The following is a 27494-nucleotide window of genomic DNA, read 5'->3' on the forward strand; positions in this document are numbered from 1 at the left end:
ATAATATCATTGTTTAAAAACTCTCAATAATATAAAACATATAGTAAAGCAAAAGACTCACCATTAGCTGCGAAGACACTCAGGGAGCAGGTTTCATCAACACAATACATTTTCTCTCTAATAATTACTACCGGTAATTGTAGAGCACAAAATCAAATTAATTTTAAGTTGTTTAAAAGCCCCTTCAGTGTAAAATTAAAACAATTTATTGTTTGTCATTTGAACATATTATAAAGGTACAAATTGTTTAACGGGGTACATTTTTGTTAGAGTAACTTAGATTAATTCTTAAAATAATGACGAAAACACTTAATTTCTAATTATTTCAATATCTTAAAGCTAAATGATCATTATTTGATCCTTTTTTAAATGTAAAAGTTAAAAATAGATAACCGATACGCTTAAACTGTTTTGTTTTAAATTTGATTCTAAACTTAAAATAAACTAAGTCTTTTTACTGGTAAAGAAATAAACGTATTGGTTATCTCGTTTTCATTATTTCCATACTACAATATAATTTACTACCAAATAACATGCCAGATAAACCATTAGATCTCACTTAATATAATTATTGTGGTGTTCTATTTGTACATGCTACATATATACAATCATTATGTGAATGTGGAAATGGAAAATGAAAGGATTTGCATGCTTAACTAATATAATGTGTCATGGGGTACAAACGGCGAAGTACAATAAGATATTAATGATTTTAAGGTAAATCTCAAATTGGTATCATAATGATTTATATTTAAAACTTAACCTTATTTAACTTATTTGATCGATGTATTTACAATTATTTTATGTTGCATTTGCGTAAACTTACGCGCAATATAATATGACACAGAGTGCTCGCGCACTGGAAAGTGTTATCATAAATGTTTATAACAATTAGCTTTGGGATTTTGACATTTCCGGAATGTCGCGTTCTCACCTTATTAGGCCACACCCAGGGTCGGTTGGTTGGATTGGATAACCATGCATTACTTTTGAGTGTTGTTAAGCGGAGTTCTAAATTTTTCGAAAGAGCCTTTTGTATGGGTCGTCGTCATACTTTACTGGCCGATGGAGGAGTTAAACAAGGGGTGGTATTGTTACTTTTTATTTCTACCCATTCAGTCAGGTCTCTGAGAGACTATTCTTCACTGACCTGTGTGGTAGGCTCTGTTGTGGTTCTTCTCGCGAACAGCGAAGAGCGGAGGATAGAAGGTCTGAAAGGTTTTATTGTCACTCTTCTACTAGAGTCAACACTTGAAGATACTTTAGGTTGCTCGGTGGAGGTGCCGGGTTTGAATTTACTCGGCTCATTCTTTTGTTTTCTAGTATCGACTGGAACGTTCTGCGTCCTGATTGCACTAAATCTTGATTTTCCAGAAGTATAACTATTAGTTCTATTATATTTAGGCGTCGTGAAGGGAACATTTTTGCTTTCCAAAGAACTTTTGTAAGTGCGTTTTGGAGCATTTTGACTTACCGGAGAAGCTGATATTCTAGTGATATTACTGGATTTTGGTTGGTTACTTTGATAACGTCTGATGTATGGTAGTTTTGGTCGTTTTGTGGTGAAATTTGACAGGGCACTATTGGTATCCGTAGTAGGTTGGACTTTTATTACTGATATTTTAGAGTCCGTAGGTAAAGTGGTCGTTTCTAGTGATGAATTAGATAAGGATAAAGACTTGATTTCCGTTGTTGACACTGTTTCATTTTTGGTAGCTAATTGGATAGGTTCGATTGACACTTGAATTATTTTTGATGTCACATCTGACACTGTTGTCGATTGTGGTGTCACACTACTACTCTCGTGAGTTGTTATTGTGCTAGTACTAGTTTGAACAATTGGGAGATCGGTCTTCCTTTCAGTTTCCGTCTGATTTATTATCGTTATTGTGATAGGTGATACAATAGGTTTGTCTTTTTCTATCAAAGTATCGATAGCAGCTGGAACACCCTGAAACTCTTTTTCCTTCAAGGTTTTCTCCTCATCTGGTCGAAGAACTTGAATCTGAACAAAATTCATTATAGATCTCCCATTTGTATTTCTAGTAGTATCATTTGAATTCGAATCGACATTGGTAACATTTGATGTCATATTTACTATAGATTCCGTTGATGACTGAGGTGCTGCATAGACAACGAATGGTTGAGGACCGGGTACTAGGTCTATTACAGCCTGTCTCCCAGTAATTGTTACATTTGACTTAAACAAACCCTCTAGCGCTATGGTTGATGACTCGATAGGATTTCCAGATTTATTAACTGCTAAAGAGTCACTTTTTGGGTGCAATAATTCTTCTAAATTTACAGCTCCCGGAACAAAATATCTTTCTGTTGATGTTGTTGGTACATTTGTTTCTGATGACGTTGAATTATTGTTTTCTACAACAGTTGTACTCTCAACAACAAACACTTTTTCGTTCAACTTAATTTCCTGATTTTCATTCTCTACAAATGATTCTACGTAATCTATGTATCCGTTTTTGTGATTGTATGCAGCATTTACACTTTCCGATGCTATTAATTGCTCTTTTCCAGATTCATGAAAATTATTCAACGTTCTAGCATTTCTAGCTTCATCTATCCTTATAGGATTGAACGGCGGATTATCAGATGGATATTCCCGACTTAGATTAGTGAGATACTTTGGAATATCTCCTTCAACTATTTTGATTAATGTATATCTGCTTACTTCACCGATTTTGTCCAGCATCGGTTTTTTCTCTTGCTTAATTTCTCCAATCTCAATCAATCTACTTTCATTTTTACTATTTAATCTATGTTTTTCTTGTTTGGAAGAAACTTCGACTACACGACTAACAGAAAATAGACGATCCAGATGTGAGCTTGTTTTGATTGAACCATTTTCATAAAATAATTCGGTTGATGATTCTAACGAAGAAGAATTTGTTGTAAAATCTAAGCTAGAAACGTCATTTTCTCCAATTATGCTATTTGCTGGGGATTGGCCAGAGTTAACTGCAAATATATGATGCGGTTCGGTTGTAGAAGTTGTTTCATTTTCTTCAGAATCTTTTATTATACCAGCACTTGTTTGAGATGTTGTGAAGTCTCCAGCTATTGTTGACTGGATTTCTGGAATACGCGTTGAAATAATTTCAGTAACACCGAAATCGTAAGTAGTACTTGTTTCAGCAACAACCGACTGTTCGGTCGTATTGATGTCACCGTTAGAATCAGTATCACTTTCATGAATTTCTCCAACATAAGTTGTTGAATCTGAGTTTTCTAGAGTAGTGAATTCTTCAATACCGGTTGTTTCGTCAGATGGTGTTGATGGTGTTGTAGTTGTAAACCGTTTCGGATTACTAAATAATTGCTTATGTTTGGCATTTATAGCTTCTTTATCTACTTCTATTTGAGCCGCTTCGGATGTTGGACGATTAGGAGTGAATTTTCGGATTGCAGCCTTACTTGTTGTTTCTGGAGTTGTTTGAGTTAATCCTAATCCAAAACGGGTTGGTTTGTTTGGTTGAAAAGGTACTGGACGATTAACACGTCTATTTCCATCATCGTTTGACTGGTTTGCCTCAAGTGGGCGATTAAAACCGAGTGGTCGATTTGATAATCGCCCACTGGGAAGTGCTGGCCGATTTGGTGTTGTTGGTCTTTGTGATGATGTAAATCTATTATATGGCCGTACAGTTGTAGACTGCTTATTTAATTGGTCATTTTCATTTTCAATTTCACTATTATAATCTTCTTCTATCTCGCGATTTTCTTCATCATCACTGTCTTTATTGAAAGTTTCAAAATCTTTAGGTTTAGAGACTGGTCCTCGAGTGAATAATTTGTCAACGGGTACAAATACAAGTTTTTCATCTACATCATTACTATCTTCAACCTCTTCATTACTCAACTCTTCATCTTCATCAGTAGTTGTAGTGCGAGGTGAAGTAAATGGTCGCTTACCAAAAGGTCTTACGCTAAATGTTGGTCTTCTGGTCAAACCTTCTAAACGAGGATTTTCAGTGACAACATTTGGTTCTCTTTCAGAGGGTAAGATAGGAGTTGTATAAGGACCATTATTGTAACGTCTGCTGTATACTTTTGGGGTTGTTGATGGTGCCTCCGATGTAGATAAAGGAGTAAGAAGCCTTTTAGGTGGTTTGTAAGATGATCTTAAACGAGTTGTGGAAGATGGTAAAGTAGTTTGTTCTATTTCAATATCTGGGTCTATTAAATCTGTTGTGATTAAATTATCATAAACAGTAGAGCTTTCTTCTGGAATGATATTTTTATTGGTACTGGTGGTGTCATTAGAGATAGGAGTATTTTCTTTTTCGGTTTCAAGGTCAGGCTGTATTACATCATCTTTCTGATCATTAACTGGAATTTGTTTCAACTTCTTCCGTATTATTTTTCTAATTCTGGGCAATGGATTTGTTTGAGTATCATTAGTTATATTTTGGGTACTTGTCTTTTCTGTTTGTAATAAATCTATCTGCATGTTTTCCGTAGTAGTTTGTATTACATTCGTAGTTGATGTTGCGGGTCTCCTCCTTAAAACTTTCCGAACACGTAACCTTCCTGTTTCATTTTTCCCACTATCACTGCTAAAAGAATCAATAAGGTTTTCGCGTTTTGTTACTTTATTTGCTTCAAATACTGTTCCTTCTGTAGTTGAAACATCAGATAATGTTGTCGAACGCAATTTTTTTACTAAAACTCGTTTTCTTGGACGCTCTAATACTGAACTATTACTTGCAACATTCGATTTTTTATCTTCATCAATATTGGTTTCCGATAACTGAATTTGTTCTTTCTCATCTGTATGAGTATTTTCATTGCTAGACTGCAACGATGGTCTTCGTAAAATAAGAATACCACTTTTATTATTCGTTTGACCTAATAGAAGGTTTGAATTTATAATTTTAGTAACATTGATGGACCCTATGGGGATAGACGTTGGTGTTGTTTTCTTTTGTTTTTCTTCAATAACGTTTATAACGGGAGCTGTAAGACGAGCAGATCCGATGGTTTTTGGTTCAAATGGTATTTCTGCATTTAGTTCATTATCTTCTGATAAATCAGAATCTAATTCACTCAAATTTTCATCTGTATTTGTAGTTACTCGAGCGAACGGTCTGGGAGTAAATCGAGTGAAGCTAATCTTCCTGCCCCTAGGAATGACTGAAGATTCTGATGCTTCAGCATTTTGGTCTAATTCGGAATCAGTCACGACTGACCGCGTTGTTGTAAATCTTCCTCCACGTGTAACGTAAGTTCTTCTCTTTTCACTCAGTACAGGCGTTATAGAAGAATCACTATCTATAGAATCTTCAACGGGCTCTTTAGTTGTATATGATGGTCTAAACCTTCTATTGACCTGAGAATTTCTTATTCCAGTAGATGATTCTGTATCAGTTTGTTTTCTAGAAAAATCTAATGCGGTTAATGAAGATAAATCAGAATCAAAACTATCAACGGACGGTCTAAACTGACGCCTAGGTTGCGGCCTTCTCGATGTTGTTTCCAATACTTCTGATTGATTTTCAGGTTCACTAGCATTAATTTCAGAATCATTATTTTCCGATGATTCAGCATTCAATTTACGTGTTCTGAAAGATGACTGATCCTTATAATAAGTTTTTCTTGAAGTAAATCTACGAGAACTTGGTGGGTCATTCTCAATGTTTGAATTTTGATTATTTCTTTCTTCGACAACATTATTTTTTGGAGTCACTGGTCTCCTAACTGTCAATCTCGTTTGAGGGCGAACAAATTTTTTGTTTCCATAATTCGCTTCTTCGCCATCAGAGGTTGAGCTTTGATTTTCGCCACTCGCTGGAGTAGTTGAACGTATTTTTCTATTTTTAGAACGATATCTATCTTTCGAAGGAGATTCGTTGGTTTCACCTAAAACATTATCTAGACCTACTTCACCTTCGCTATTTTCCAACCCGGTTTCTGACACAATATCATTATTTAAGCGTGCTCCTAACAGGGGTGATAAAGTAGTTGACGAGGCGGATACTCGAGTGCGCTTAATACTAGCATATTTCCTGTCAAAACTCACCTTATTTGAGGATGTGGTCGTTTCAGTTATGTCTGGAAGGTTAGCCGTTGTGGTGGTTGTCGTGGGACGTGATCGTTTGGCAAACAAGGGAACCTTTTGGGTAGAAGAACTTTGTTCTTCCGAAATAGTTACTTCAGTTGAATAAGTTACGGGGGTAGGCCTTACAGAATTTAATGAATCGTCTTTAGATTTTGGGATATTAGAAAGGGTGGTTATTTGAGAATTTAAAACTGAAGAACTATCAATATTCTTGATAATTCCATTTTCAGAGGCAAAAGAAGGGGAAGCAATATCTACATTGATATCATTGACTTCAGTAACATCATTCGGATTATATGTGGTAGTCGTTTCGATAGCGGGTGGACTTGTATTCGGGAAACGGGAAACAGTCGCATATTTGGGAGATGTCATAACAGAAGACTCAGTAGAAGGGGAAAAGGTAACGGGAACTTCGGTGGAAATCTCATGTGATGAAACTGTAGATCTTTCAGTTTCCTCTTTTTCTTCTTTTACCGTTGACACTGTTGAAGATCGCACTCTTTGAATACTCTTGTATCTAAAAATATGATTTATCGTATTAATGAATGAATTCGAGGAATTAAATAAATATATTTTGAAAAGCATAATAAATTAATGCCTTGACTTACTTGGATGTTGTCACTTCTTGAGATTCAGGCCTAAATTTTCTAATAGCAGCAGCGTCAAAACCTTGAACTCCATTTTTGACATCATTGTTATCCGACGTAGATTCAGAAGAATCGCGTTCAAATAAGGCGTTCCTAAAAATCATTATTATTGTGTAAACAATTGATCAATTGACATTTATCACAATAGAAAAGGAAATCGTTCTTGAGAAGGGAATATGGAAAATAGGCATTTACAGGGCTTACAACCTGTTATTAGCCAGTTTAAGTAGCCACTCCCACTGTGTAACATTCACCATTTGGCCGATTAATTATTCATTGTATTGTAGTATTAATTATTGTATAACAATTCATAATAATTTACTTATTTTATAATAATAATATATTATATAGTTTTAACTTTATATACTATACTAGCGGACCCGACAGACGTTGTCTTGCCTACTATTTACTTTGGAAAAAGACTTTTTATTGATGAGGAGATACCTAGGTACTTGTTTATGATGAATTATTTAAGTATTAACAAAAATCCAGTAAAAAGAAATAAACAGGTAGAAATTATAAGAAATTTAAAGAAAAAATCTTAATGAGATCCACAAAAAACAAATATTGTTTGTAAACATTCAAAAACAAACTTTTTTCATGCATAAAAAACAACATATTTCCATTTTTTGTAAATGCATTCTCCTCGAATGCAACCCTGGTAGATCGATGAATAAAACATTTATGCTCCTTACTTCTTTTTTAAGGATCAGATTGAAGATTTTAATATCTACGAACACGCACAGTGCAAATATCTATATTTATATGAAAACCGCCTGTAAATCAGTTAAACCATTTAGAAGCAGTTCAATGACATCACACGTACAGAGGAATTATATATATGTATATATATAATTCCTCTCTACCATAAATTAAGAATAGTCCAGAAGGAGCGTAGAATTATATTTGAATACATCGGACTGTGTCCAATAATTTCCCCATTATGCCCCTTTCGCCGCGCGCATTTGTGATGTCGCCGCGTAATGTTGCACGATGGGAAAAAATATAATTATAATACAAACGTAAGGTTCTCTAAGATTTTGTTGTGCACGCGGAAATATTTATTGACATTTAATATTTTAAAATATATAATAAATTTCATTTTACAAAAAACGGATATTTTTATACCATGTTAAATAATATTTTATGTTTTAAAGATAATTTTGGTAAAATGTCCACGATAGAGTTGTTCAATCCGAGATCCAATTTTCATTAGTTCTCTCATAAGATGAGCAAAGTAGGGTAAAAAAAAAATACTACCCTGGCAACACTAACAAAATGTTCATTTTGTTTCTTCGACAATCTGACAGATGGAAAAATAATTCAATTTTTAAGCAATGCATTTGCTACATACACATTCATTTGCTAATTACACATGAAATGTGATCCCATCCTGTTTTTTTTTAAGATCCTAGCAGTATTTCTACACTTTAAAAGGACACAACACGGCATAGTTGAATTAAAATCAGGAGTTGCGTACTGAGCGACGTCTACAAAGAAAGTAATGGGTCGAAACGTAAACCAACTAGCTAATGAGTAGTTTAGTCGCCTTCTGTTTGATGTGCGTATGCAATTTCTACACTATTCTTAATTCTATGCAATACATGTATTTCTTTTTCTTTCCCACATCTATTCCTCTAGGTGGAGCACATGGACATCACCAGACGCCTCCGGGAGACCCTATCGCCAGTCAGCATTCTCGTCTCCTCCCACATCAATCCCGTGTTCTTAAATTCCGCTAAATAGAGCCAAAAAATCGTCGATGGTGGTTTCCTAGGTCAGCAAGAACCCGGAGTTGTAAAAAATTGACAACTTGAGTTGAGGCTCTCCAGCGGCCTCCGCAGCACATGTCCAAGCCAAGTCCACCGCCGCACCCGCAAGACCCTCATTATGGGAGGCTGCTGCGTCCGTTCTCGGACTTTAATATTAACCTGATGTTCTCCCTTAAGCACTTATTTTCAAAACTCAGCAGTTGTATTTTCTTTTACTTTAAATGAGATAACGTTTTTGAATATCAAAATGTAAATAATGGAGAGCTAATCACCTAATTGTTGGTTCTGGTTCGGTGGACGTAGAAGGCCGTGCTCTACGAATGTTGACGTACTGCGGTAGCGCTGATTTCGATGTCGTAAATGAGGGTCTTCGAAAATCTTGTCGGTCATCGTCTTCTTCTTCATCGGAAGCTTCGATGGACTCATCTTCCGCTTCTTCAGTAGTCGTTACTGGTCGACGTCTGTTGATAGTCGTGTACCTTCAAAAAATTGATGGAAGGTTACACTGCTGTTAGACTTAATATTTTAAAACTAAGCTCAGCACTCAAAGAGTTTTTTTTACTTTATCCAATGTTTTGAATATGAAATTGTAACAAAAATCAGAATCTTACTTCAAAATTCAGACAGATTTTAAACCAACTTGTAAAAAAATAGCAATCATAAAATGAAACCTACTGTGGCCTTTCTCTTCGAGAACCGGAATCTTTTTCGTCCCCTGTGCCAACTAAACCTGCAGATTGGGGACCTCGGCTGTTAAGTTGCGGTGGAACTCTGAAATATAATATTTATTTTACCATCTCAAAAAAACAAATTGGATTTTTCATAGCTTGGTTGCGAATTATGTGTGTTGGGGCCAAAACTAAATTGATCAATATTTCGTTTATTAAATAATACATTTTGTAAAGCACGCATTTAAATTACTAACGAGTTAAAATAATACTTTACAAAGAACGCTTTATTGGTTAATTTTGTATACAGACTAGCAATTTCGTATGTTATTGTTCTGCTTTGCAACATGTTTATTTCAAAAGTGTCATATATCGTGAATTATTGTTTTATGCCCTTTTAAATGTTGTCTTCTGAAGTTGAGATATTTATTTTACTGTTGTACCCTTATATTTTTTTTATATAATATTTCAAAGAACCGGACATTTGTCCTATACTTAAGTGTTAATATCCTAGTTTAGTTCATTGTTTTTTGTCCCAGGATGTAACATATAATTTAATTTATTGAGGAAGAGAAATCTTGCAATTGTTGGAAAACGTCTCAGATATATTTTGTTTGGCACTAAAATATCAGTATTTTTTGTAGAATGCAATTGAAATAGGTTTTGGAAAGCTTGTGAGAGAGCGACAAGTTTTAGTCTTCATATTGAGGTCTGCAAGTGCGCTTGTAGAATTGCTGACGGAAAGTCAGACCGTAGCAGGCGAGGAGTGTACGCATCCTCGAGTGTTACGTGTATTAGGTAAATGTGTTACCTATGTAATAATTTAAAGAAACTGCAGTTATCTTTTAGAACAGTTGCAATAATTGTTATTGCTGTGAAATTGCACAGATTAGTATTGCTTAGCCTTTTAAGAGTTAACTTAACAAGCAGAAAATTTAACTATTGAATAAAATTTTTGCTGGGTACCTTTCACTATTAGGGCGCGCCTGTGATAATACTCTCTCGTACAAAAGTCTTGAGATGGTGGCAGGTGTCGTGGTTTTAGTACCCTGATTGTTGTTAGCTGTATTGGCTAAGTGCTTTTCTAGTTGTTCAATTCCACCTTGAAAGAAAAATAAATACAAATGGCAATTGTAAAAACAACACAAAAAATACTAATTAAAGAATAAGTTAAGCTATTTTTCGTGGATAAATTACCCAATTTTTTGATCAGATCGACCAGTTCCTTAATAACTTTAGGATCTTCTTCGGAATCGATTTCGGGAATATCAACAGCAACATCTTCTTCGTCTTCGTATTCTTCCTACAAATTCAAAAAATCGTTATTCATCATTCCCTCTCGGCATATAATGGTGCATGAAAATGGCCCCAATGTTAAAATAAATGTGGAAAATCGTAAAAACGCTAATATTTGTTTTTCAAATTTTTTTTGGGTTTTGAACCCTGCAAAAGACACCCAGAAAAGTACCACAAAAAATGCTTGGAGGCTGTTTGCAAACCGCACATATGCTCCAAATAAGCAGGAGTTCGAGAAAAATTACTTTCCAAAAAAATAAAAAAAAATAAAAATCATTTCACCTCAGATACTGGTGAAGCTGCAGTTGTTGATCTCGCTAACAGTGTGGTGCTACTAGTGGCTGCTGTGATCCTCGGGAGAGGACGACGGGTCGTGAACAGGGCTGCCAGGTTGGAGGGCGGTCTGGACGTGCTTGTGGTGGGAGAGCTAGTCGATGGAGCCTCAGTGGTGCTGGTAGTGGAAGTTCTGGGAGCCGGAGGAGCGCTGGTCACGGCGGTTTTCTTGTTGTTGCACAATACGTTTCTGGTAAAGTCACACGAATCGGCGGCTTTGTTGAAATACAAGCCTGAAACAACAACAAATTCAAACATCAAATATCTCATCAAATGGGATTTTTCAAACAAATGTTTGGGTCAAATGTTCAGTAAGTTACAGATATGATAAAATACATCAAATTTCTAAGAATTTGAACTGTAATTCAACTTTTTATTACAAGAACCATAAATATATTTATATTGCATCATAACTTTTTTTTAAATTCAGCAATGATTAATTACAAAAGTAAGTCCTTCGGGTTTTTATTAATGCCATTTGTTAGTAGGTGCTTATAAGATCTTATTGTACGTAGAAACTTAACTAATTTTATAACTACAGAATTTGTTTTTGTAGTACGAGATTCTGCTGATAGGATCCAAAATCCCAAGTATCGTTGCTAGAGAAGGTTTCGTTTGGTCGGTGTAATTTTTTTGTTACAGTTTGTGTGCTCGGCGTTTTTGTCAAAACTCTTGAAATGTTAACGACCGACACACACCATGCTATGAGGAAAATGCAAATGTACAGAGGTTTTTCGTTTTAAAGACGTTAAATGTCAATTAGTGATAAACCACGCTCTGGAGGTCCTTCGAAGGCTGAACCAAAGAAAATGACGTTAAAATTTGCCGGAGCTATCTGGAGGGACTTGGAGTTCAGTGAAGTGAATTGCAAGTGAAGATTTGAGGATGACAAGGATGACTGCCAAATTCGCTCCCACACGCTCTCTTTGTGCGTTATTTTTTGTACAAAAAAAATATGACCGCTGTGCCTCTCCCCCCCTATTTACCCGATCTAGCCATCTGCGATTTTTTTTATTCCCTTGAATGAAAAATATATGAAAGGAAGCATTTTACTGACTTTGATAAACTTAAGATAAACACGACGAAGGCGCAGTCAAGCATCACAAAAATTAGTTTCAAAAATGTTTTTAACAATGAAATAAAAAAATGAACAAGAACATTAGCTCCAATAGACAACATTAAAGATTTTAAAAATAATAAATTAAATATTTGAAAAAATATTAGTTCGGTTTCTTTTGGTTCGTACATTGTATATTGTATATTTTGTTAATTCTAAAGGATTAAAGAAATATTGCAATTACATTATAAATAGTAACCTTTAAATATATCGATATTATAAACAAGACAGGAAATGATTAAATTAAAAGCAAAATTATCTAAATAAAAACTCGAAGGGTTTACAGCATCCATCTTTCTCTTGTGCCTGATATGTGTTTTGTTTTTATAATTTTAATGGGACATGTTATAAATTTTCTCGTTATAAACCATTTTAGAAACCTAAAGCTGAGGTTTGCGTTCAAATAGTAAACCTCGGTTTATCTTAGTCTAATCACTCCATCTTTTAGTATTTAGCACTACAAATAATAATGTATGTGTTAGTCTGTATTATTTATAAACACATTTATTTATTTTTAATTAAATGCTGAGATAGGTTTAAATGTTGTTTTTTAATTGGCATGTAATTTGTGTCGTTCAGTAGAGTTTTTCTTTAATTTTATCTCATGCATATAATTTACAAAAGACGCATGAAAAGTGAAAACTATTTCAATTAAAGTAAATCATATGAAGTTAATATGGAATAAGCTCACGACAAACTAACTTACCAGACGGACATGTAAACTGGTGAGCCACAATTCCAAGATTGGAGGGGCCACTATCCAAACACCAGAAGTACTTTTTACAATCACGAGGATGCGGGAAGAAACCTTCTTCTTCACATTTGAAATCTGAAAACAAAATAAGCTTTTGTCATTATATGGGTAGGAACTGTATAAAAACACAGGATTCAAGTTTAAAAATATTCCACATCCCTGAAGGATTTGAATTAAAAAATAGTTTCATACTAGAGGAATAATAAACGTGTTCTTTATATATTTTTCCACCGGATTGTAATTTTAGACAGAATACATAAAAGCTATAGTCCTTAAAATATAGCTTGATAAGAATGACAGCTGTCAAACTAATTTCATTAGTGATGGGAAAATACTGATCACCGATCAAATCGATTTTATCAGTTATTTCATGCAATCATGAAATTCTGTTTCCGAAAATTGATATAAAAACACAAAAACAAGCCTATCATAGTGTGTTTAACACAATTATTCACCAAAAAAAAGACATTTATACTTTTTTCAAGAACAACATCAAATGAATAATTTTTTTATTCGATCAATTTACATGGATCAATTTGTCCCATCTCTAAACGTTTTTGCAAAATGATGTAACCTTGTAAGAACGTCGTTAATAATAGGTTTATTTTAGTTTTTTTTTAGTTTGAATGCTTATTTTATATATTTATATTGATTTATATGTCAAGCATTGTATTAAAAAAATAAATTAACACGCCAGATACGAATGATTTTTCGTGTGTCAATATAATTAACTCCTTAGACGTTACTACAAAGTTATGTCGTCACTTTTTCTGACAAATGTTATTCTAATCAAGCTTTATTTTAAGGACTATTGTTAAATTATTTACCGACTTCATATTATTAAAAGGGCTGAACGACGATTAACCATGTTGGCAACATTTGGCTAAACACATTTAGCCGCTTTGTAAATTGACAAAGATTTGAAATATTTTAGAAAAAACGGAAAGGTGACCAATATAACAATAGTATTTATTTTTATAAAGGGAAAAATGTTCACTTCGTTATTAATTGTTTTATTAAATTAGCAGAAAATACAACTAAAATAACCCAACCTATCCTAACCGAGCTTCACACGCATCAACACATTGTTTCGTAGGTATTTCCTTGTTTGGGTCTTCAGGTATGTTCTTCATAAAAATAAGGTAATTCATTAACTTTATTCATAAAGCCATATTTTTTCTCCCAGTAGTATTGAGTGTAAAGTAAAATGGCTGCGACATATACAACGAAAGCGTAGATGAAATATTATTTACGTTTAAAAAATGTATTTGTACCTGTTCCAGGGTCTGGAGTAGTTGGAGGTTCTGGAGTGTTGAGTCCCCAATCTGGAGTTGAAGCTGCCTGAGGAGCTGCTGTACTACTTCCACGTTTAATGAGATTCTGGCGGATTCTGGTAGACCTATAAAGTCAGTGTTAGTATTAGTGAGAACATCAAACAAATTTCAATTTTTATTTTGTATCTAGGATCATAATTAATTTTACTTTGAAAATAGAGATTAAAAAATCATCTCACATACAAAAATAAATAAACCGAACTTCAATGCCATTCGAACAAAACTGATGACTGAGCTTTATTTAATCTAAACCCTTAACAAAGTTTATTCTTACTTCGTTGTTGCTTCCTCTTCTGGTTCATCTTTATTTTTCTTCTTGTTATTTCTGATTGTATTTTTAGACAGATCCTTATCATCATCACTAGTTTTTGATGGTTTGGAAGGCCTCGTACGTTTTCTTGTGGTAAGTGGCTTCTTTTCTGGGATTTTCTCAGTAACTCTGTATAAAACAAATATATTTTCACAATTATTCTAGGAAACTCAATGTTCATCGACAACATAAATTTTGTAATATTTTTTTTACTAAAATGTTTATTATTTGAATTGTAAAATCTTACCCCAAACTTTTGTACAGCGCAACCTTGGCTGCCTCAATCAAAGGATATGGTTTACCATGGCATTTCCCGCGGAAATCGTCATTGTCAATAGACCAAAACATGATACCTAGAACAAACAATTTAGATGTTTATTTTACATAATAGTTGCATTCGGTTTCTGACAACTGACGTACTTAAAAAACCGTCGGTGGTGGAAAGTTTAATTTAGTAAATTGGGAATTATATGAGTACTTCGGTAAGTTGTTGGAACTATAAGACTATTGACTTGAAGTCAATCTATGACATTAATACCTTTAGCTAGTACAAAATGTATAACAACAACGTTCAGACCTTTCCATTTCAGTAGCAAGCTTTTCCAGGAATAAAAGTGCAATTTTGACAAAAAGTTCACGAATTATGTAAAGATGTGTATCAGACATGTAATTATTTTATATTTCATAGCCGTTTTTAAATCTCAAGTTTCAACAAAGGTTTGTTTTCCCTTTTATTTATTTTTTATTTAAAAATATAATAAAATTACTTGTAATAACAATATTTAGTGCCATGACAACTAAGAAGGTTATTTTTGGGTTTAGTTAAGAAACAACAGCCGATTTTTGAATAAAAATTTCTGCATTGATAAAATAACAGAAAATTGTCCATCTCTGATGATGCGATAACACACTGAAATAAGATGCAGTTTGTATCCTTTCAAGTACTTCTTTCCGGATCGGAGTATTTACGGAACGCTTCTGAATTTATGCCTAGGCACCCCGATGATCGCAAATATTTGCCCAGATTTCTGTTCTATCTTTTTACAAGGATTATCTATTACATACTGTTGACATATTTGTTTAGCAGCATTTAAGAGAAGGATCCTCAGAGAAATCTATAATCGTGAGATATCATCAGTTCCATCAAGGTGAGACGCTTAAGATAGGTTGGTCACGTAATCAAAATGGATGACGACAACCACACAAAACGCCTCACACTCACTGCGCCACAGGCGCGTACAAGACCAGAAAGATCCAAAAACTCTATAGATAAATTATTATGTCAGCGCTAATACATCCACACTACACATAACAAAATTAAAAGACAACGGCAGCAGACAGGCGAGAACGGAGGAAATTTATGGATTCAACTATGGCCCACCCAAGGCTCTTGAGCTAATTATGATGGTGACATATCTGTTTAAATTGGTGTCGAATTTTACTTACCTCCAAGTCCATTTTCCGCCACGTACTGTGCTTTCTTGGTGACGATGTCTATATCATCATACCCCACCCACTGGTTTCCTTTGAATGCGTATGGTCCCATAGCTCTAGGGTTGGGCTGCACGACAGTCCATGGTTCCTCTTCTTCATCTTCGTACTCCTCCTCATCTTCGTCTTCATCAGCCTGTCTCTTGGACCGCGTCTTCGGAAGAAGGCTCTCGCAAATCTAAAAATCAAAAAATTAAAATCCCGTTGGATTGTAGAAAGAAATACCTTTATCTGTCTTGTAGGATCATAGATATAATACATTTATCTTTACTGCGCATGATGTACACCCAAAATTGTACTTATTGTTTCATAAAATAACACTTTGGCAGTAATTCCATATTAAAACAAAATCCTTATTTTGTTTATTATTTATGCGAAAATAAAATGGTTTGTCTTGCGAATCAGTTTCGAATAAAATATAATTTGAATTTATATGATTTGAATTTGTATGATTTCATCATGCCTTCATCTACACCTAATGGTGTATAGGGTACTTCATCAGTACATCAAATGTAGCGTATTTCAATCATCGGTAACATGAAAGAAAGGTGATCAGTTTTACGTTTAAAGCATCATACTAGTCTGGAGACAATGAAATTTCAACAAAAGTTGAGCCTGGGATTTTAGGCATCATAAATTAACGCCAACCATTACACCACAAGGCAGACTTACTAATAAACACGGTGATAGATTTACAAATATTCAATATGTATGCGGAGTTTTAGCTACCTATAAAATGACGAAACAAAAGTTTAATATATTTTTTGGTTTATGATTTTATGACAGTTATAAGGCGTAGGTTTCATAAAACAGCAACTTTCAATTATGTAACTGCTAAAATACCTCATAATAGGCCAAGTATCCTTTCTCCCTAGTGCCGTCTCCTTGCTCCCCGGGCCCATCAGCTGGCGCCCCCAAAGCGTGCGACTCCGGGTTGAAGAGGGTGTAAGAACGTCCATATGTAGGAATGCCCAACACCAGCTTGTCTCTGTCTGCTCCCTTCTCAATATAATACTTGATTGAATAGTCCTGAAACCGAAAAAAATATAAATGAATAAGATAGTAATAACCGTATTTGATAGACATTGTGCATAGACATTGTGAATTGTGCAAAACCTCAAGAAAAGTACAAAATTAATTTTAACAACTAGTTACTAGTTATACGTTATGTGAGTTCCGCGAGTTGAAAGGCTCTCTAAACAATGAGACATCTATTGGGCGGCCCTCATCTGCGAGGTCTCTGTCAAAGTCTGACGAGGCTGTATTTGCTTAACTCATAAATATTATATCCAAAAATACAAACTTTTTAAATGTTATTTCGTATCTACTCACCATATGGTTGCTTGTTTGTAATGAAAACCATCACTATCCTAAGAAACGGTGCGATAGACTTATACCCGAATGCAGAGACAAACCTTAAGGTGAGGAGAGTACATTCTATTGTCTTCACTTTCGGGTTATTCTCTGCATTTGAAATTAGAATGTACTTTCCTCACCTTAAGGTTTGTCTCTGCATACGGGTATTAACATCCCTAATCTCTCAATCCTAACTCATTTACCATATTCAGTCCTTTATAGCAAAAACAACTTTTTTTTTCATTATTGTATCTTAAATGTTGTTCATGCAATAAAATTATAAATAAAAAAAAACATAAACTTAATATCAATTCAATCAATAAAACATGTAACATACTTATTTTTAAAGCACTCTCTTAATTTCCACCCAAAATTCCTTCTTCTTTAAATCAAATATTATAAATGTGGCTCCGCTCTAAAATTATCTCCCATCCACTATCAAAGACGCTTCTATAGTACAAAGCTCTGTTTAAATCACGACTGAAGTAACAAATTCTTTCTCTTCCTAAATCTATCATTTTTTCCTCTCTTTTAATTCTTTATTTTTTTTGCCAATGGACACTAGTACCGATAGATAATAATTTATATATTGTCAGTTCTATTTTTGCATGTGTTTTTTTTTCTAGCGTACGTTTTAAAGCTAAAATTCTTTCAATTACACTATTTATATTATTAGTTGGTTGGATGAATCTGCCATTTGGCAATAAGCCCCATATACAAATATTTATATACAAAATGTTGAATAAAATATGTAATTCGTTTCACAGAACTTACGATGTTTAGGTCTGCTTCAAAGTTGTATTCAGAAGCAGCTTCCAGCGGGTATAGGGGAGAGTGGTGGTCAACTGCCGGCTCCAAAGCAGAATGGTAATCGTAAGAAAGAAGATTGAACCAATCGAGATATCTGATAACAAAACAAAACATATATTGTGAATAACTATTACAGAGATTTAAGGCAATAAGAATGTGAGGGTCCATTGATCGATGATACAAACACGCGTCAAATGATTTTACCTGAAATCTAGAGCAACGACCCAAGAAACAACTCAGCATGCTTTTTTTTATTGAATACAATAGATTACATTCTGCAAGACAAACAGTATTGCACACAAGACGTTAACTCAATAACGATATCGGATGACATATCCATTGCAACGTCCTGGAGTACATAAACTTCATTCCCGCAATGTGTCTCCATGTAGAATTAAGGAATACTGCCTATAAATGGACCATAAGGCGTGGTAGTATCAGTCAGTCAGTTCCAGCATGTAGTCCAGTCAGTTAATTCAATTAAGTTATAATCCTACGGCCTCTCGCGCTTCGTAACAAAGGTCCGTATTTTATTTGCCGTGTAATAAATACGCATCAAACATCAGCATCGTTTCATATCTAAATCTCCAACTAAAGCAGATGCTCCAATTCCTAACAACCAGCAAAATCCGATAAAAATATGCAATGGTACAAATGAATACCTAACAAATATTGTGGAACTAAAAAACAAAGGTGGCTATCTCTAGCCGCCGTATTTTTTTAGATTTTTGGTTAACATGACTGCTTATATTGTTATATATAATATTATTCAGTTTAAACATGGCAATCTCATTTGTTGGTTTTTAACTGAAGTGAAATCAATAATAATTAATTCGTCCCTATTGAGATATCGGTCTATCATTTAAATATTTTAGTGCAGAAGTAGTCGAAGTATCATTAAGTGGTACTTTTTTTAACAGCTAATCGTGTGTTCGCAATTGGATAAAAAAAGAAGGAAGAAAGGAAAGTTCGGGTGAATAGGAATTATTTTTTTGTGGGATAGCGATTCTTCTTCTTTTTCCAGACAACGATCATTCCCATATGATGTTAGATCTCCCTTTTTCGTTTTTGGTTGCCACTTTGCTCTGTCCTGTACGTCTTCTTAATGCTTACTAAGAGACATTGCATTCTTTTATACCCTGCCTGATCACTTTATACCATCTGCGCTTGGGTCTGCCTCTTAACCTATTACTAGGGAAATCAGGGGCTTTGCCCTGTTGCCTATACATATATTCTGGCGATCTCCTGCTTACATGCCTAAACCATTACATCCTGCTATCTTGGATTATGTTGGATATGTCGAAGTGGTGATTTTAGTATTGATAAATATGGTATTAGCCCGAATATAACGCGGCCTCGAATACAACTCGACCACTTTTGGATCACGAATGAATGAAAAATTTCACTAATCTTAACCCCGATTATATCGCCATAAATTCGTGTGTTGACTAGTGGAAGGGCGAATGAACGTAAATGCGACATCTTTGATTTACCTGTTAAGTTTTGGGACGTCATAACCCTTGTCGATGTACTGGATACCGGCGGGTACTGCCATGGTGAGGAGCAGCCTGGGTCGTCCAGTAGCCTCCGCTTCTTTGTCAAACTCCTGCCTTAACTCCTGCACCAGCTTAGCGTAGTTGGCTCTGTCCTTAGGCTTCCCCCCATCGCGGAAGGCAGGGTACTCCCAATCGAGGTCCAAACCGTCGAACTTATTGAGCCGCAAGAACTGGAAAAGAAAAAAAGTAAGGTTAAGACAAGAATTGTTGGCAAAAGTCCAGAGAAGGCTACTAAAATGATAGTTTCTCTAAAAAATCAATCAAATGACGACCGCTTAAGAGAGATTAGTTTGAGTACACTGGAAGTACAGTACAGGAATCTAATAAGCATCTTTAAGCTATAAGATAATTTCTAAGAGATAATTTCTTTGACGTCAATAGTTCTTCCGAATCAACAAATCAAAGAGTGTTGTCATAAATTTCCGGTTTAAGGGAATTCACCGATCAGCAGAATACCGAAAAGATCTAGGGACGTCACACACGGAGTAATTTAAAAATTATGAAATTTATAATTCGACGGTGATAATAGAATACTTTATAATATATTACAATATTTTTTATTTGTCCAAATGTTTGAAGACAAAATAAAGGGTTTCACCCCCTAGGGAGTCATTAAGATTAACAACAGGGGTGGAGTAAATTTTAGAGAAAGGAACATGGAAGTCAAGGCATTTACAGGGCTTATAACCTGTCGTTGGCTGGTTTGATGTTTTAAAATTTTACGCAGTGTAAAGTGGGCACTTATTTTTAATAATTTTTAATTTATTAAAAAAGTGCAATTTGTTAATAAACATTTTTTTCAATACGAGTATTTGGCTTAGTTTGATAGTGTATTAACTTCAGAGTAATAATGCGTAACCTAGAGAGAAGCCATATCACTATGTTTCATAGAACGCAAGCGATGTTGGTTTTGTTGATTAGCAACCATTTTGTTTTGTTTGACAACAAACACATAACGGTTCTGTTGGATACTTTTGTCGGTGTCTTTGGCTTTGTTTGTAAATAACTTAGATATTTACGTTATAAAAAATAAAAATCGACTATGGTGAATTGCAATTTGTTTGGTTGCAGCAGTAGGAGCGTCAAAGGTGTTAAAACAGTCAGTTTTCACAGGTAATTGATTCCGAATATTTTCCCATGATTTACATTGATTTTTTGCATTTATTGTCCTGTCACGTGTATTATGTTGCTTAAAAACTTTTCTTATATCAATATATTTACTTCAGATACTATTTTTTCTCAATTTAGGGATAAATTTGTGAATTAAAGTATGTTTACTGTTGGTAATGACAGTTGATTAAGGGCAATATGTCGGGGGCGCACAAAGCATCCATATTAAGTTTGAGTTTTTATCGAGTAAAGGTAGATTTAAATTTTACTCGAAAATAGCAATGTTAACCTTGAAATCGCATTTAAAATGACCTTTTCTAAATTTCAGGCCGCAACGACTCGCCATTTCGGAGATGTGACGGACAAATAAACAAATTCAACACCGAACTTTGGTTCCATGGAGCTGGGATTTATGTGTCAATAAATGTAACATAAGTATATTGTGAACAAAACGAATAAAAAAATAAACACACAAATGTATTTGTAATAATAAATACACAGGTACATATTTAAAAGTATTTACAATGCAAATCAATATCCATTTGGAAATTCTCGACCTGAGTACGGCCCATTGTTTTGCTGCGAATTGCAGCTAACTTATTACCCAATAGTCAAATAATGGTTTTCTACGTTTGGGCTCCTCTATGGCTTGGCGCATTATTACTCTGAGGTATTAACAGACAATTAATTTTTTTAAACGCTGAATTTCCTCATTATTTTTTTTCGAAAATGCCTGTAGAGACGAAAACGTCCAAACCAAGCAGTTTGATTAATACAATCGTATCAATATTATTCTTTTATTTTTACATAAACAAGAGACAGACATGTCTCAAAGTCTGGTATGCTGTTGATCTGCATTCCATATTAATTTGCATACATCAATTTTATATTAATTATCGTACGTTTAATTCTGCTCTTGAAACAAGTCTAATTTTAATTATTTCCCCCTTAGAAACCAAAACAAATTATAATTTGAATCTGATATTGACATTAACAGAGATTATGATGTATCAAAAATCAAAGATCACATTTTCATTTTTTTCTAGGATTAAACATCATGATATTTATCTATTTTCATCTTTCTGAAGTAAAAGAGCTTTAAAAACGCCTAAAATACCATCATTTTCGTACCATTTAACACCAAAGCAAATCAAATTAATAATTTTATTTTTATGTCCGAACCTTTTGAACAATATTATGTGTTTTACCATCACTAAAAAATATTAATTGTATTTTATTTGTGTTTCGTTAACATTTAAGTCCTGGTTTCTGGAGGAAAATCATTTGGGGACCATGCTAACAATTTTAGATTGTTTATTGTGTATGTAGATATATTGGTAGAATTCCATACAAAAATTTGGTTAGGTACCCAAAATAAAACACTTTCGTTGGATTTAATTACATTTTTTTAAATGTATGTGACGCGTTTCGTCTGCATTATCAAATGAGTTTAATAGTAAAACAACTTTGTTTTTAACCACTAATTTATTTATTTTTTCCTTAAATAAGCTTCTTTCTCAAGGTATTTATGAATTCTTTTCTATTTTATTTTGTCTGTATGCTACCAATGAAATTAATAGATTAAGTCTTTTTTTTCTTGAAAGGATGGTAATGTTAGATGGACACGTTCGAAACTAGACAGGAGTGGACTATAATTAATATTGTTTATTTGGTTTTTTTTTTTGTCTAGTTTGGTAATGGCCAAGAGTTTGATAATGTCTTTACTTGACAAAACGCGTCACATACATTTATTAAAAAAATTAAGTCCAATAAAATTGTTTTATTTTGGATACTTTACAAAATTTTATATTGGTTTTGTTTGTGTATTTATATATATGTATGCAATATATAGTCGCCTCAATTCATTTTTATCCAACAGACCAAAACCTAAATCTGCAGAAATAGAGCTTTAAAGTTTTTTCCCAAAATAGGCATAAATAATATTCGTTTAAAAAACCCTTAAAAAATAAAAATAAAAAAACACCCAAATCTTATAAACAAAGGTTTTCTCAAAACTCCTGTACACTCGATTTCGTTAAAAATGGTCTGTTGGACGAAAACAAACCAAAGCGATGATATAGAAATGTGTTCTTGTGTTCAGGCAAATGAATATACAGTTCTGTGGGTAAATCAGAACACAAACCTTGAACGATAGCTACTTTAAATTCTTAAAAAATAAAAATAAGTGTAGATAAATCCACCTTGTAGTGTAGTGGTTTGCGCTTTCGCCTATCATGCCCGAGGTCCTAGGTTTGATTCTTGGCATGGTGGACGTGTAGTATTCGTTTAAGAACTCTTCTTAAATTGCAATATTTCTCTATCCTTGGACTAGCACTTGGGCGTAAGACTGACCACTTACCTTCCAGATGTTGACAATATGGAGACTCATATATTTTCAGAAGCTAATGAGGAACTTCAGCTCTATAGTAAATGGGATACAAAAAATGTTTTCGTGCGCGGGGTAAAAATTAGAGCATTAAATTGTCGTGCAAAGTTTCTTGAAAAGGTACAGAAAAAATAATAAAAAATATTTTAACAAAAATGCACTACTTTGAACGACGTCACTGGTTCGTGTGAATCAACCTATTATCTGAGAGCTGTGGAAGATTTCCGGTCTGCTTGTCGCTTCTGGACCAATGGAAACAACTGAATGAGAATAAGCGGAAATGAACCTCTGACGTTACACGCGGAGTTATTTCAGAAATACAACACTTTAAAAAATCGTAGCGCTGATAATACGATGTTTGAAAATTGAAAATAAAAATTTGACTTAGTTTAATAGTCTAATAACAAATAATAAATTTTAAAAATCCCCTAAACTGAACTGAAAAAATATTTGTTTTTAAGATATATCAGACTGTAATATTTCACTGTCCCTGTAGCCCTGATTGATTACATTTACTTTATGTAACATGTAATCAAGATACGGTGCTTTTGATGTTACAATGCAGTTTCTTATTTATCGCCGGGTTACGACGAACTATTTTTAATGTGCTTACGATCTTTTTATTTAACGCACCGCCATTATAACAAAATATGCTAAATAATTTGCATTTTCAGGACCTATCTATCATTAGCAGGTATCGGCAATAACGAAGGTTAACATCTGCAGAATCAGACAGGTTTGGCACTAAAAGAATGGAGTCACCAAATGAATGTGCTCCAATGCAGATTAATCGGGCCGGTCTACTTCTCGTGGAATGTACCAGGTGACCTTAGCCTGTGGTCGAATTGAGTTCATATCGCATTTTAATCAAAAATGCAATCAAATAAATGTGTCAATATCACTTTTAATGCATCAAAGATCTCCTAAAGAATAACAAAATGTTTTTCACCTAACCCAGGGTAGCACCTATAAACCGTAAGAGACTTTCTCGCCGGAAGAACCTCGATCAAATTAGCCGAGCCTGAACGTGAAAAAATTCGCAAGTTTCTGAGGGAGGTACCAAGAATACTTATTTAACTTTGTGATTGTTTCGTCCAGACTTACCAATAATCTTGGTTACCTATTAAAGTAAATGTCATTTTATTATTTCAATTATCGTTAATCTAAGTTACTTATTAACGTCTATATCATTTCATGCATAGATAAAAATATGTGTTTTGGTGACCTAATCTGACATGATAAATATATGTCATTATCTTGTTTATCAACGTGCTTTTGTTTCGTTTTTTTTCAATCTAATAATGACTCATTAAATAAAGGTCCTGTTTAAACTTATAATAATTAATTTTCATGACGCTTTTTTATAGATTCATTGCTGAAAGATTCAGTATAATTTTTAACTTACATTTTGGTGCTTACTGCGAAAAATATGAAACAATTGACGAAAAAATACGAAGGTGTCACAATTTACATTCTTCTTTTGCAATTTCCCAAAAAATGGATTTTTTGGGTTGAGTCGTTTTCTTTCTAAAGGTGCGATATATCCTTAGAACCTTAATTTCCCTTATTTTTTTATTCCTTTTCTTTCTTTGATCTTCTTCTCGTCTCCTTGCAAACTCATTACCTGATTCCACATTCCTCATCATATAATATGTATCACAAAAGTATTTTTATTGAAAAATGTATTTATATGAGTTCTATCTGCTCAACAAAAACGGGTGTTAAAAAAACACAAAGGTTTGTTTATAGAACTTTTAATCAATTTTTTCCGCTATTAGATTTTGGTTGGCTAAAAGATATTTTTTTAGCAATAAGTCCATCAAAGTACACGTATTTAAAGTTTTTTTTTAAATACGTGTACTTTTTTTCAACAGTAATACATGTAACAAAAATATAACAAATAAAATATACAGAGAATAAAATCAATGACAGATATCCACAAAAATACATTAAATACACGTACAATACATACTAGTGTGTTTGTGTGAGTGTAAGTGAGTGAGTGGGTGGGTGAGTAGGTGTTATATTGGAATGAGGGTGGACATGTGTGTAAATATTGCACAAGTGTCAAGTGTCGAAAATATAAATATTTATCAAATATTAAGAATTAGAGATAAAATAAAATAAAATAAGATAAAATAAGACTTTATGATTGAAACTAAGTATAAGACAAAAAAATATGTTTTAAGACGCGTATTTTAAATGTTATTTTTTTACTATCAAATGGATCAATAAAGGGAAGTTCAAATTATATTCACGAGCAAAACGTACAAGTGGAGAGTTCTGGGCATAGTTCATACGAACTGCTGGCACATGAAATAGAGAGCTCGACGTGTGACGGGTGCGATAGCTGGGGACATTTAATGATAACTCCGACATAAGAGCCAGACTATCAAGGCGTCCAGTAAGTATGTCAAGTATGTTTAACATAAATAAATAAAATAAAATATTATTTTGTAGTTTTTTTTACAAAATTGTACGCCCACAATGAAATGAAAAGCATTCAAGTTATTTTCATCAGAAGATTTCATAGAGATTTAATGTGTTTGAAAAACACTTTATAAACAAATGTTTTCTTGGTTCAAATAAATGTCAAATTCCTTGAGTCATTTGACATTTAGAAAATGTGAATTTACATTATTTTTACGCAAATTAATTCATTCCTATACGGTTCATTAAAAAAGATCGTAAATTAGCATTTACATTCATGATTTGTATTATTAACGGTTCGGTTATTTGTATTAATATTCAATGAATTAACGTATTCATTTGAACATCATCTTAATTTGTCTTAAAAAATTAAATATGTCTAAATTTGTTGTCAGGGAATGTCTTCTTGAGTATATTAAGTCTTCTTGGCATATTAAATATTATTTTTTTCTTTTTAATTAACGTTTTGCATTAAATATGATTGTTTACATGTTGATTAATTTCAATGTGAATGTTGTTACGAGTTTTTGCGAGAAATTTTTGTCAGTTTTATGAAAATGTCTTCAGAATTAAACGATCTGATAAATACAGGAGTTTAATCCGATTGATCAGGACTGGAATATATTTCTACAAATTTGTGTCCAGAAGAAGGCAGTATACATATGAACTGACGAAAATGAAAATATCCCTAAAACATAATTATTTGAGATTGTTCCTAAGTATTGAGAAGAGATCATGTAATATTTTTAGCCAGCAAAACCGGTACAGATTTTGCATAATATCATGTAATTGATCAGCGTAATGGCTATAGTTAGTTATTGTAATGTAGGAAATGGTAATATACAACTCATTAGGAATCTTTTAATTATATTTGTTCAATTAAATACTCAGTTTCGACACCATTGCACGAAGCAGTCACCTGGAGAAGGCGATATGAGCTCAATAAATGCGTTTACTCGTACAATATATCAAGTTTTTAAAGCGTGATATAACATTAAACTGAAATATAAGAAGCAAATATTTGTTAGAATGATCTTTTGTTGTGTTCGAAAAAACGAAAATGTATTTTTTTTTAGAAAAATTATATCCCACAAATAATGTCTCCTATCATAAGCAGTTACGTAGCGAATTATGTCGATTTCGGTCCAACTTTCGGCCAAATTTTCTAACAAATTCGGCGTTATTTCCAAAACATTGCGTGTTATATTGACTTTAAATGCTCCAATAGTTGTTGGTTTGTTTCCATAAACGGCATATACTATGGACATTTTGTAGCCTCATAGGATATAATCCAATGGCGTCAAATCACAGGATCGTGGAGGCCAAATGACAGGACCATTTTTGGAAATTATGTTGTCGCCTGTCACGTAGTAAACTATGGCTGGAAGAAGAACCCTATTCGTTTAGTGAATTGAACTGAACACTAATTTGTAAAGTAAATTTATTTAATATCCAAGCATTGTTCGAGTGTTATGCGTTCCATTATTAAATCGACTATTGTTATTGAGCACAAATGTAAATAAATACTGTCATTAGTTTGGCAAAAGACAGTATTATCAACCGAGAATTCCAGCACGACATAAAAACACCCGTTATAAAGTGTATAACACTCGGCTATCGGCAATATGTAACACATCGGGTAGATTTAATTGGACTAAACACTACCTTATTTCATAACCAGCTCTGACTGTGTACGTATAACATTCTTTCTCTAGATTCAACTTATCAAATATCAAACTGTTTTAAGTAATTTACGACCTTTTCTCCGTTAAAGTTGGAAATTAATAATAACAATAATTATGGTTTAAAATCGGGTTGTAGTCCTGTGGCTAGTGTTTCGGACTCACGGACCAATGGTCCGTGGTTCGAATCCCACTCTACTCCAACTTTGTTTTCATTTTTTAATAGTGAGTTATTGACAACTCGTTGAAAATGGCCCTAAAAATAAAATATTTGGGTAAATCATAAGAACGCAAATATTTCTTTTGTAAAAAAAATAAATAAATTACAATTTAATTACAAATCTACTACATACATACTAAGGTAAT

At 33.6% G+C, this 27494-nt stretch overlaps 1 protein-coding gene across 2 annotated transcripts in view; it reads right to left on the reverse strand.

Moving 5' to 3' along the window:
- The window catches only part of Cht6 (Chitinase 6), a 224199-nt gene that overhangs the window by 71109 nt on the left and 125596 nt on the right, over positions 1–27494 (reverse strand). The window contains exons 5-19 of one of the 2 annotated variants that reach the window (XM_088229146.1): positions 19458–19690; positions 17929–18058; positions 16642–16827; positions 15754–15976; positions 14555–14660; positions 14272–14436; positions 13938–14062; positions 12616–12738; positions 10742–11025; positions 10361–10466; positions 10130–10265; positions 9171–9266; positions 8768–8974; positions 6685–6816; positions 6038–6593 (exon numbers count right to left, since the gene is read on the reverse strand). In XM_088229146.1, coding sequence (XP_088085272.1) covers positions 6038–6593; positions 6685–6816; positions 8768–8974; positions 9171–9266; positions 10130–10265; positions 10361–10466; positions 10742–11025; positions 12616–12738; positions 13938–14062; positions 14272–14436; positions 14555–14660; positions 15754–15976; positions 16642–16827; positions 17929–18058; positions 19458–19690 — 2808 coding nt within the window. Of the gene's footprint in view, positions 1–183; positions 6594–6684; positions 6817–8767; positions 8975–9170; positions 9267–10129; positions 10266–10360; positions 10467–10741; positions 11026–12615; positions 12739–13937; positions 14063–14271; positions 14437–14554; positions 14661–15753; positions 15977–16641; positions 16828–17928; positions 18059–19457; positions 19691–27494 lie in introns of those variants that run through there. The other variant, XM_088229138.1, reaches the window with a different exon arrangement.

Source organism: Micrasema longulum, unplaced genomic scaffold, assembly GCF_059751315.1.
Source record: "Micrasema longulum isolate JH-2025_06_02 unplaced genomic scaffold, ASM5975131v1 h1tg000049l, whole genome shotgun sequence".
Lineage (NCBI taxonomy): Eukaryota > Metazoa > Arthropoda > Insecta > Trichoptera > Brachycentridae > Micrasema > Micrasema longulum.